At 39.6% G+C, this 12,944-nt stretch overlaps 1 protein-coding gene across 23 annotated transcripts in view; it reads right to left on the bottom strand.

Annotated features, from left to right (window-relative positions):
• The window catches only part of rapgef2b (Rap guanine nucleotide exchange factor 2b), a 110,778-nt gene extending 98,849 nt beyond the window's left edge, over nucleotides 1-11,929 (bottom strand). For 5 of the 23 annotated variants that reach the window (XM_083560567.1, XM_083560566.1, XM_083560542.1 and 2 more), the window contains exon 1: nucleotides 11,164-11,929. In XM_083560567.1, the coding sequence (XP_083416693.1) occupies nucleotides 11,164-11,232 (69 nt within the window). In that variant the 5' untranslated portion in view covers nucleotides 11,233-11,929. The remainder of the gene's footprint in view (nucleotides 1-11,163) is intronic. The other 18 variants (XM_083560546.1, XM_083560535.1, XM_083560536.1 and 15 more) reach the window with 5 other exon arrangements.
• Between the last annotated feature and the right edge of the window lie 1,015 nt (nucleotides 11,930-12,944).

Genomic DNA, 12,944 nt, shown 5'->3' with positions numbered 1-12,944 from the left:
TACACTGTCCAAACCTCTGAGGAAACTTTTTCCTCAGACGAGGACAAATAAAACGGATTTACACAACGAATCCCAACGACCAGCTCCTTCAAGGCAGTCTGAGGTCCTTTCCTAGCTAGCTTATGATTAGTCAGTGGTTAATATAAACTCTCCATGAAAGACTCTTGCTTAATGGGGCAGAAATAGAAACAGTACTCGGGCACATCTTATTACACACAAACAGGCCAGTGAAGAATGGCTTTAGCTAATTGGGCTTATGAGGTGCAGAGCTTTAAAAGTGCATAAGTAACACACTGGGGCTTAATGTGACATAGCAAAGCTTGGCAAATAAGATCAGCAAAACTAAATTTAGAGCCACAAAGCCTTGAGTTGAGAGAGAGAGCAAGAGGGAGACATGTGAAGGATACATCTGAAGTCTAAACAAAAGCATGCATTTCAGTTTCCTTTAAAACCACAAACCCTCAGTTTGATAACGGCTCTGGTTCCATTCAAATAGGGTCCGGAAGAAAATGTGGCAATGTAAAAAATGTTTGAGTTAGCACTGTGACTTCTCAAAATGCCACTAGTTTACACACACAGTGTGATATAATTTAATAATTATAATAATAAGATATAATTAGATCTTAAAATTCATGAGTGTCATCATTCATTAAAAAAAAGGATTCTCTTCTTAGTGTCAAAATAGATTCAAAGTGCCAGTTTCAAAGAAACACAATCCATAGCTAACATTCAGATACCACGCCTCATTTATTAAGCTGGATACACTCAAACTCACACATCAAAGCCGCACCTCCTTCATTTAAACTGACACATCTCAATCACACCCCCTTTCACTCGAACTGACACTTTTAAGCCACACCTCCTTCACTTCAACTGACAGGCCCAAGCCACACCTCCTTCACTCAAACTATGGGACTCGAACACCTCCTTCACTCAAACTAACACACCTCAATCACACCCCCTTTCACTCAAACTGATACACACAAGCCACGCCCCCTTTCACTCAAACTGCCACACCTTGTTCACTAAGATAACCTTCTGAAACTGAAAACATGAAGGAGGTGTGGCCTGGGTGGGTCAATCCCAGCAAAAAGGGATGTAGCCTTTCAGACAATCTCATTCAAGGTGTCAATCCTAGTGAATGAAGTTTAAGATTTGTGCCAGTCCCAGTAAACAGGGTGTGGCTTTTGTGTGTAAATCTCAATGAAGGAGGTGTGGCTTGGATGTGTCAGTCCCAGTCAAGGGGTGTGTGGTTTACATATCAGTCTTAGACAGGGAGATGCAGCTCAGATTATTCAGTCACAGTGAGTAAATTGGCTTCGGTATTTCAAACTCATTGATGGAGGCGTGGCCTGTGTGCGTCAATCAAAATTATAAAGAAAAGTGGCTGTTAATCCAAATAATATTTGTGGTCTTTTTCCCCCCCAGTCAATTCCCGTAAAGGAGGCATAGCCTATATCTGCTATTAAAAGGTTTAAATGTATTAAAAGGTTTATATGTATTCCACATATATGTTTTGTACATGTCTTTGTTCTAGGGTTATATGTAATCACTCACAGATAACCATCAAATTACCAGTAGGCAAAATACGTCTGTAACAGTTATAAGTTGTAGTCGTTCCAGACAGACACGTTTAACTACAATATTATCAATATGTGCATCCTTATACTATTTTAATCAGCGTAAAAGGCTTCAGAGCTGTTGCTATCAGATCCCAGAACACTTATGCTATCATAAAAACCACAAACAATAAAGATAAGACCCAGCTCATGAGGGTGTATCTTATCTCGCTCTTAGCACTGCATAACCCTGATAACAACCTGGTCTTCTGTTGCTGTGAATGCCGGACACACCGTAACCGAACGACGTTCGGTTTCCATTGGCAATCTTTGATCTCACACAAATGCATGCGAAGACATGTTCTTTAACGTTTATCGCTCAAACAAGTCTTAACCAAGAAATGTGGGTCATAGAAAAGAGAACGTAGCAGCATTATAAAGCATTATTAAACCACTCCATGGTGTGCAGTTGAAGAATACCAAAAAAATATATCATATTATATATATATTATATTCAAATATGAGGTTAGAGTATGAAAGAATGTCAAACAGGACTGGTGGAGTTGTAGCCATGCTGGCCAAGACTGTGACACAACTAAACCTTTGTCTCGCCGAAACTACATGAACATACTGAAGTGCAGAACTATACGTTTATAAAAAGCCAGAGGAAACATGAGCTCATTAGTGTGGCGTTCTGAATGGCTGCGTGCCATCATCAGTGATGGAGTGGAATCCAATACTAGGCTTGTGTGTCTGCGCTAAGACTGCCAACATCCAAAAACCTACATCGTATGTGAAGCCAGCAATGGAAAGCCAAAAAAAGGTGGGTGGGAGTTAAAAATCTTTCACCATTATATTCATGTGAATAAAAATAGCTATAGGTGATGCAGGTCCATGTTTTAGCTACTATGCAAATAAATAAGCAACAAAAAAAAAGGCTTACTGGCCTTCACAAAAAAGCAAGTTACTGTTATGTAGCAATGTTTCCACACAACTTTCTATTAATAGGATTTATTGCAAATTGGACAATATTTTCAGAATAATGCAAAACTTTGAAGCAAAAAGCTGACATATACCGTAACTCTCCCACTAGCAAACAAACGCGTAAAAAAAAAAAAACTTGCGCTAAGTGCTATTTAAATAATATCAGCTTTTACATGTGACGTGAGGACAGGAAATATTTCAGTGCAAAAATATTGGCCTTGCTTACATTTTGTCGAGGACGGCAACAAAACACGATGTCCTGCATCAGAAATTCGAGCTTGTATTAAGTACTCAACTTGCTAAGTAGCTCACCGCTTATTACCAGAAGCTAGTCTAGTCAGGTTCTGGGCAACCTTAGCATGGAAATGAACAGATCAAATGTTTTAGAAATAAATAAATAAATACATTTGTTCTCCATGTTTCCTCATACTTAGAGGTTAGCACTGTTGAGCTGTTGCATATTCATCCTAATGGTACAATGGCCGTGGTTTGTGGCGCCCGGCCTACATATCACCGTCTTTGTAAACAAGGTCTCTGAGAAACAAGGCGTCTTAATCAGCTCATGCTCACAGCTGCACTCATCACACTCAAATAGGTTTGAGCACAAGAAGGATTACCCGAATAAGTAGACGCCATGTTGGTCCGAGGCTAGTTCTACTTAAAATATTGGTGTTTTTGGATTCTCTTGGCAAACACTGGCCTCCCCTTTCGGGTAAAGGTCAGAACTACGAGGGCTACTATTAAGTTTCCACAAAGCATCATGGAGACCACTGAGATGCTTTTCTTTGGCACCCCCCAACCACCCACTCTTTTTTCTTTTTTTTCTACCACAAAGAATGTCTCTGGCACATCTGCTCGATTTCGTAATGATGAATTCCAGGGTGATTTACATTTCACTAGCCCTGACATTTCAGGAAACAACAGTGAAAAAATGAAAGTGCTTCGCTGTGAAGCATTGTTCAGCAGGTAGCTGAACTGCAGCAGGAGGCATGAGTGCAAGAAAAGCACAATCTGCAATGTTCTGTACAAAACCACCAGATTAGAACGATGCTAAATTTAGCGTGCAAATTGTACAATGACAATAAAAATGAAAAAGCTCTTTGTTTCTGCAGAACATGGTCAAGAATTTGTGGCCACCTGACCATAAAATTTGAATTTGCTTTTTGAACACACAATTCCACATTTATTTGCTGTTACCTCTTCTTTTCTAAAAAAAGATGTTCCACTAGATTTTAGAGTGTGATTGTGAAAGTGTATGCTTATTCATTCACAAAAGAATAATAAATCCAGGTACTGATGTACTGACTTTGCTTGTTCTCTCAAACTTTCTATATGGCTGCTCGCTTGCACTCTTGAGGTGGGGGGGGGGGGTGGTAAACTTTTGCAATAGTCAATGTAATAAACTGTTCATCCGCTTCAAAAGTTTACATCCCCTACCTTTAATGTATGTTGCCTTCTTTGGAACCGCTGAATGTTTGCCCCTGCGTTAACAGTTGTAAGTGTGAAACAATTACCTTGAATATCATACAGTGACTGCTAGAAAATACAGTATTAAAAATCAAGTTTGTGTGTAAACGTCTGTAAAATCTATTATTATTACAACAATACTAATATTATTGTTTGCTGTGGACTTTATATACAAATGATTGCAAATATATAAAATAGCTTACTAAAGAAATACAAACTAAATACATCAATCCCTATTTTCATTTTAATTCTTGACATTTTGCAGATTCTGAATTCGTTATGTAAAAATATGGCTTTAACTGTACATACATGATGAAAACAAGCTAACCAACTAGCATTCCAAAATGATTTACTGTACACTTTGCTTGAAGTCTAGACTGCTAGTTTTTAGGTGAATTAATTATTGTTCATTAGACAATCGTTTCAGAATAACAAAACATTCAAGCACAAAGCCAGAAAACTCTCCTGCTAGCAAACAGAGGCATGTGTGGTTACATGTTTCAAAAAATAAAGATGTAAAGCGTACAAGTAAAAATAATCTTTATTTAACAAACGTTTTACACCTTTGTTTTATATTTTTTACAAACCTTTACGTTTCTGAGAGAAAGTGAGGCCTGGTGTAGCCCAAACTCATTAGCTATGCTATTATTCTTTACACAAGCATGTAGCCTGAGGGATGTTTTACCTCAGAAATTAAGCAGAACTGCAGAGACCTTCAAGCATAAAACAAACAAATAAGCCTGACATGCTAACGTGTGGATGACGCGTCTATATACCGTGCAATTCTTTTTTCTTTTCTTTTTTTTGTAGCCGATGACTAAGATTTGGCCTCCTCACTGATAAGTATAAATCAAGATCACCATTGTCTTGTATTATTGAATTCTGGTTCCAACAGACAAGCAGGACAAAGAAAAAAAACCTCAACAGTAGAACTAGCTGACCATAGTCAAATCAGGTCTTTTTTTCAGTGCAGGATGCTCAAAAGAATAGTTTATTTTGCATACATTTTAATAGTCAAAACAGTTGAAAGAAAAAACCCTTCCAAATAGGAGTTGAAGACAAGAAATAGCCTAGTGGTTAAAATGTTGGACTTGGGAGGTCGTGAAGTTCAAATCCCAATCTGCCACTGTTCAGCGCTTGAGCAAGGCCTTCAACCCTAAACTGCTCCACTGTATAAATGAGATAATTGTATGCCAAATGCCATAAATGTAAATGACAAGACATTGTTGAATGTTAGGAGGTTACAAGGAGGTTAACAATTAAAAATTCATTCATTTCATGAGCAACAAAAAACAAGCACAAAAGGATTATTTATTTTTAATCAAGGCTATCTAATGCATAATGGGAGATTTATATACCGGTATATTAAAAAAAAAAAAAAAAAAAAAAAAAAAAACACGTTTGTTGCAGGATAAGATTCCCACCCACACAGCGTTAGTGTAAATCTTTGCCATGGATGTCTGGAGTAATAAATTATTGACATACAGTACAGTATGTGTATGCATGTATACAGTAACCCCGGTATTGCCAAGCTGCCACTCTTGGGCCCTTGAGCAAGGCCCTTAACCCTCTATGCTCCGGGGGTCCCTTACGAGGGAAATATCAAGGTCCGTGACGTCGGAGTGACGTGGGGCCGCCTTCCCGTGGGCTCACCACCTGCAGGAGGGACCGTAAGGGACGGTGCTGTGAGGATTGGGCAGCAGTCGAAGGCGGGGGCCTGCTTAGACTGCTGCCCCCACGACCCGAATTACGGATAAGCGGGAGAAAATGAATGATGAATGAATGAATGAATAATTAGCACACTTGGTAAATAAATATATTCTAAGAAGCTGTAAATAAAATCCCCACAATCAACGCTTGATGAAAACCAAGCTGCATTAATTGCGTTGTTTAGTGATTAATTGTTTACAAAATTTGTGCCGTTAAAATTTATTTGCATTAACGCGTTATTGATGCACAATTTTGACAGCCCTTTATAATTAAATAGAAATAAATAGTTTACCAATGCAAATATGTTAAAAAAAAACGATGCATCGCGATACAAACGCGAACTTGTTTCCGATGCATCGAAAGTTTAATACATAATAGCTATAACAATGACAATGTAAGAACCATAACAGACATCATTATAACACATTTTTCATTCTTACTCAAAAAACCCTCCTGAAGGTCAGACTGAATAATAATAAAATGTTAGCAGTAATTTATGCAGTTAAATCATAAATGAGAAATATTTAAATAATGCAATTTAAAATCAGATGATACGAGATAACGCAAACACAATGTGCTACATTCGTTCTCTTGACTAGTTAATGAGTTATATGTTACTACGTCACATTTTAGTATCCGTTTTATTAAGTGAATCGATTTTCTGATCAGAACCCAGCGACCGAGAACCAGGACTGGGAAGCACACAGGAGATTTCAGCTGCCTGGTAATAAATGTATGATTTGCCTGCCCCTGTGTACTGTTAAAAGTATATTGATATACTGGATTACATCACCTACTCAAGATTTAATTTAACACTCGAGGAGTTTAACAGCCTGAAGCAGATCTGAGACGGAAATAACCCGACAGCTTCTAAAAGGAATTCCTGAAATCTCAACACTATCGAAATGCTTGGAAACGTGAAAGCTGATGCAGAGCGTTTTACTGTAAAGTTTTTGTGCATGCTTAACAGAAAGTAAATTGCCAGAGTATGAAATCACAAACGCCGGTAACACAATGCATTCCATTCATACTCTGGAGTAATGACAGTGTCGTAACTTGCGAACAAATTCAAACTATTTCCGTAACACGATTCAGATGTTCCTCAAGTGCATTCCAGTCCACCGCAGCTATTCACACACGGCCATGTTGTTTTAAAACCCCAGGAAAATATTGAGTGTGCAGTTGTAATCATAATAACCGGTAATAAAATCCCGAGTGCTCCACAGGTCACGAGAAGAAAACAATTAGGCAAGAAAAAGAAACAATTTCTCACATGAGGTCATGAAGAAAAAAAAAAAAGGAGTCAGGTTTGAGTGGTCTCGGGAAGGTCCGATTTCTATGCTGTATATGAGTCATGTCTTTGTGAAAACCCCCTTCTTTTAGGGTGCATTCAACATTTAACACAAAAACAGCATGTGACTCCACTTACAAGGCGACATGAGAGGTCGAAGGCTACGGAATGACGAACAAAACAAAGGCCCCCGCGAGCGATAATGAAAATCACCAGCTTACTGGAAACGCTACAAATATCACGGCGCCTCCAGAAGCGGTGTGTGAAGATAAACGAAAGCCACCAGATGACAGCCTGGAGGTTTTTTTTTTGTTTTTTTAAACCAATAGAAAAGCAGTTCTTTTTGTTTGCTGGGAGATGAACATTAGCACAATGGCCAGTTAGCAAAGCAGCAAAGCATGGTGGCATGTAACGGTGTGTCAGCTGATAAAAAAAATGGAGAACAATAAAGAAAATAGGATGAGGAAGCTTTTTTTTTTTTTATGACAGTTCAATTCCCTGCCACTTAGCCCCTTTCCCAAACATTTCCTTTTCCTGCTTAGGAAATCCAACACACCATCCATCCTCATAGACTCATAACAACAGTATCTATGCAATTCAAAGCTTCTGAACTCACAGACCAAAAACATCATCTCTACGATCTCGTCCAGGGTCAAAGCAGACCTTTAGTCTGTTTTAAAGCTTCAAAAAAAACACCACAGACATCCCTCACAGCCTCCTGCCACCATTTCATAGAATTTCTTTTGCACAGATTAGCATACTGAAAACGCTTAAATCCACACCAGTCATCACCAACATGCGGCGCATTAACACCAGATGGAAACACTACGGCGCTGCAGTAAAGAGGCCGAGAGCTCTATTAGTTCAATCTACGTTAGTCCTTACACTTCACACATTAGCAGCTAAGTGATTACATCATGCATAAGGTGAGGGCCTTCCAGATACGGTGATAATCCAAATCCAGGCGCAGGCTTTAAGCTGAAATGGCGAGAGGGCTGAATGTTCACCAGGCCTAAGCACAGCAGTATGACTCCATCATTCAGTAAGAGCAGACACAGGATATCGCGCAATCACCGGAAAACGCAGCTGTGCTGACATTTTAGCGCTGCCATTGGTTCATTAGTAAGTACATGTTCCTACTATAGTGTGGTGAATGTGAGAGTAACGAGGTATCATTATTCTGCATTGAATACGGTCTTGCTGAAAATCGGTAGCCTGAGTGCTCAGACGTTTAAAAAGGCTAACATGTTAATGCAATCAAATTTTCTAATCGAATAAATTCCCACTGACATTTGCAAAATGAAAGTATTTAAAACTTACGGCAATAAACGGTGTCGCGATGCATCCCCATACCATAACATGCTCCCGAATCCCACCATGAGTTACACCGCAAGTATCACTGATTACAGATTAGAGATTAATCAGACTTGTAAAAACTGTATTCGATAAGAAATTCACTCTGGAAATGTATATATTATTTCTAGAGCTGTCAATCGATTGGAATATTTCAGCGTGAAACCAAACTCAACATAGCGTATGAAGACAAAATATTCTTGTAAATGTTTTGAAGTTATTATGGTATAAATAATCAGGACACCAAACAGAACTTTTGCTATGTTTCCACACGGACGGTTATGATTGCCGGATGTGTGCATCATGGAGGATTTCGGTGTTTGATTTGTGTCTTCAGTAAAACAAATGTTTAGTGATTTTTATTTATTTATTTATTTTATATCTGAGGAAAGAAAGGACGTTGTGAATAAATGTGTGTTGCATTGACGGTTTTTTATTTCACCTCTTTTATATGTACTCCTACTTTGTTATGACAATCATCAAGAATTTGGAGACATTAGCACTCATTTGTATTAATCACACAAACTAAATTCTAATATAAGAATTAAGGTTTATTATCAACAGTCTACTACAACGGCTTTTGATCAGTTCTGCATTTAAGCACCTACCACTAAACAGAACACGTCAACAAAGATGGAACTGTCATGAATGGATATCTGCCACCCAGATAAGGATGGGTTCCCTTTCAAATCTGGTTCCTCTCAAGGTTTCTTCCTCATGCCATCTCAGGGAGTTTTTCCTTCGCCAGTTTCAGTGCCATTATCAGGAACATGCTTATAGGCACTAAACTTATACATTCTTTATACAACTTTATAGCACTTAATCACTTTATTATAAGCTGCTTTGAGACAAAGTCCATTGTTTAAAATGCAATACAAATAAAAAGGAATTAAACTGAATTGAATTTAATGTTATCATGGTACGCAATCGTATGCTTTTATTATAAGTATCAAAAAAAAAGAGAATATTAAGGTTTGCTACAGTATGTCTCTTTCCCCAGTCCAACTGGCCTCAGGTCGGGTTTTGGTGAAGTTTGACGTGAATGAATCTAATTAGAAGATTTTGGCATCACCAAGCCTCATACAAATTAGACCACCACATGTCAACAAACGTTTTTGGAATGTGTGCCAGAGGAAAGCTTTTTCAGCCATCTAATCACAAAAGTAGATGAGGTTCGCTAGATGTTTCTAGCACCATGTCTAGATCCTGGTTCTTTGGTCAAGAGCAAGCTTTCCAACATACAACAAAATGGAGAACAGTTCTAAAGAAAAGCACCAAACCTCTAAAGTGTTGGTTCATTCAAAGAACCTGTAAACCTTAAATAAAAGTACTGTACACCATATTTACCTCTGCCAGGCAGTTACGACTGCTCATGACTGGACAACCCGAAGTATGACAAAACATCTACACCAAAGTGCCTAAATAATCATGGACCATTGCAATCACATTACTCTGACCTACGCAACCATTTAGAAGACCCATAAAGCAAGAGATTCCTGGAAAGATTCCAGGAGGGTCTGCCGAGAATCTATCCAGAGAAGCGCTCTTCTCATTGTACGTCAAGAATTTCAAAGCTGATATGATCTACTCAATAAAAACCTACTCGACATACGCATTAAACCGCCAATCACAATCTCTTTGTACTGTCAGTATTGACGTTCCACAAGACTGACCTGTATATCAAAGACTTTAAATAACATGCTTGTATCCAATAAATATCCATTTTATAAAGCCCAGGAGTGTACAGCTCCTGACAAAGCAAGCCCCTCCTTGCCACCTCCCCCATCCCCACCACTGTCCTTTAATTGATATTGATCAAGCCTGTCTATTGTTGTTCATGTCGGTAAGCCACCTAACCATGACGGTCAATGCAACTAGACACAATTACACAAACAAACAACTAAACAACTAATAAAATTACAACAAAAAAAAGATTGTGTTTGGTCTGGATGGGGAAAGGAGGCTGTTGAATGTCACATCGTATTTTCATGCAAAATATTTTGCGTAACGCTGTAGGAAAAAAAGCATCTTTTTACACTATAACAAGGTTATCACTGGCTATCTGGGTAATTCGAGAACCTGAATGGGTTGTTAGACTGCACAGCATGGCACGTCATTTCCCTCAAACGTAGCCATCATGATTCCATTCCATTATATATATATATATATATATATAAAATTACTATAATGCTGAATATCGATGTCACGTGTACAAGCTGCTACATCACTGGCAGACATCGGAGTACGCAGGATGTGAAACGAGGAGGAAATATATGAGAAAATGTACAAATGCGAACATGTAGCAGGAGTGAATGAAACCTGTTTATATTGTATTGCGCGTTTCCTTTTGTGATTTCTCGTGCACCTGCATTGCGAATCAGATTGTGATTCCTATATAGGTGCATCGAAAGACAATACAAAATAGAATCCAAAACTCAAAAACACACGTTTATGTTTATATACACACACAACATATAACACAATGTATCATTTGTTGGGTGTATCAGTGCTATGATTTTTTGTAATGCACCTGCACTATAAAACTGGTCCTACAGTGTGTGTGCATGCGTGTGTGTGTGTGTGTGTGTGTGTGTATACATAAAGCCATCATATCTAAATACCTGGATACATATTGTTACATATAAACATAATTGTATTCATTTTGTATCGTGCATTCCCTTTTTGCGCACTTTCATTGAATCACACGTGTAATGTACATGTCTTCTGGTGTGTGCATGTGTGTATGAACATGTGCACATGTATGTACTGTATTGTATGTAATGATGATGTGCTCCTGACCTGTTGCGTCCTCTCGGCCGGGTTCAGCATCACCGCCTGCCGAAAGCTGTTGTCCACGTACGACGCCATTGTCTCCAAAGCAAAAAGATAAAAAAAAAAAAAAAAACGAGTGGAAAAAAAATTATGAATTAAAGAATTTCCGGGAATCACCGCGGTGTGTCCGTGCGTGTCAGCCCGTGTGGAGGCTCCTTCCCCGGGACACGGCCTGCTGCGCCCCCCCGGGCCTCTCTCTGTGTCTCAGTCTCTCGATCCGACAAAGAAGGAAGCAAAAAGCCCCCTGCAAAAAAAAAAGAAAGCCCACAGTGGCACACCTTTACCTGTCCAAATTAACGCGTGGAAAAAATCCCGGTGCGCTGATTCTTCTTTTTGCCCAAAGCATTAAATGCATTTCCCTCCCGACTACACCGTGCCCACGATCCGCGGATCTCACGACGCCTCCAAGGAGAGAAGGAGAAAAGATCCACCCGTGGGTCGGGTTTCGGTTCTGTTCCGCGAAAGCGTCAAACAGCGCGCGTGCGTGCGTGCGTTTGTGTGTGCGCGCACGCTTAATTCAGTTGCTTACAAAAGTGACACACTGTTGTATGTGCGTGTGCGTGTGTGTGTGTTTCCCACTAACCATGGTGACCGGCTGCGTACCGTGAACGCGCACGATCGCACGGGAACGCGCAGAATGGGCGAGACCTGGGAGGTGCACCATAAACAGGAGCGGAACAATGCTGAGCTGTGCTGCCATCCACCGAGCACTGCATACAACTACAGTCTCAACCCTGCTTTATCCAACCTCCTGCTGAAGATCTCTCAAAAATGCATTTTGGAGCCCTAACAAAATTTCCCATTATACGTAAACACCTGACCACCAGACCCTCTGAAGCGTCACCGCACTGCAAATTGGAAGCGCGCAGAATATAATAAAATGTATGTTCTTACATGACGATGCGCCAAAACCTTGAACGTCCTGCACAGAACCCTGATCTCAACCCCACTGGACACCTTGGAGAGAAACTGGATCACCAGCTAAACCCGCAGACCTCCTTGTCTAACATCAGGATCTAATCTAATTTATGAGTTTGAAGCTGAAACATCACTGACTACAGACTCAACACTGATTTATCCAACCTCTTGCTGAAGATCTCACAAATGCATTTAGGAGCCATGAACAAAATTTCCAAGACTATCTGGGACACCTGACCTCAACGTCTGTTCTGGTCTGACAGTGTGCCAGTGTACAAATCAAGCTCCGTGAAGTCATGGTGTGTCAAGGTTTGACAGATAAAGAACTTCTGCCTCATGAACAGAGCCTTGACCCCAACCCAACTGATCACCTTGGAGAAGAACTGGACCACCAAATGAACACCAGATCTCCTGGTCTTACATCAGAGTCTAATCTAACTAATGTAATTAATGCTATTAAGGCTGAATGATCACTAATCCCAAACGCCACCCTCCAAAATCTAGTGGAAAGCCTTCCCAGAAGAGTAGGAGCTCTTTTAAATTAGACATCTACAAACCTTTGGTTATATGGTGTGTTTTTGTTTTTTTCCCCAATGGATAGAAGAAGCATGCGAGAAAATTATAATAAAAACTACAGATTTTTGTGTGTGTGTGTGTGTGTGTGTGTGTGTGTGTGTGTGTGTGTGTGTGTGTGTGTGTGTGTGTGTGTGTGTGAATTGTAAAATCATTAATATTTTAGAATTGTGAGAGTCGAGTGCACTCATAAATAACTTATTGAGCCAGCAAAACCAGGACACTAACAACCCACTGTGAACACCATAGTAACTATG

This window comes from Silurus aristotelis, assembly GCF_946808225.1.
Source record: "Silurus aristotelis genome assembly, chromosome: 14".
NCBI lineage: Eukaryota > Metazoa > Chordata > Actinopteri > Siluriformes > Siluridae > Silurus > Silurus aristotelis.
The sequence above is the reverse complement of the archived record's forward strand: the minus strand, read 5'-3'. Positions and strand labels throughout refer to the sequence as shown.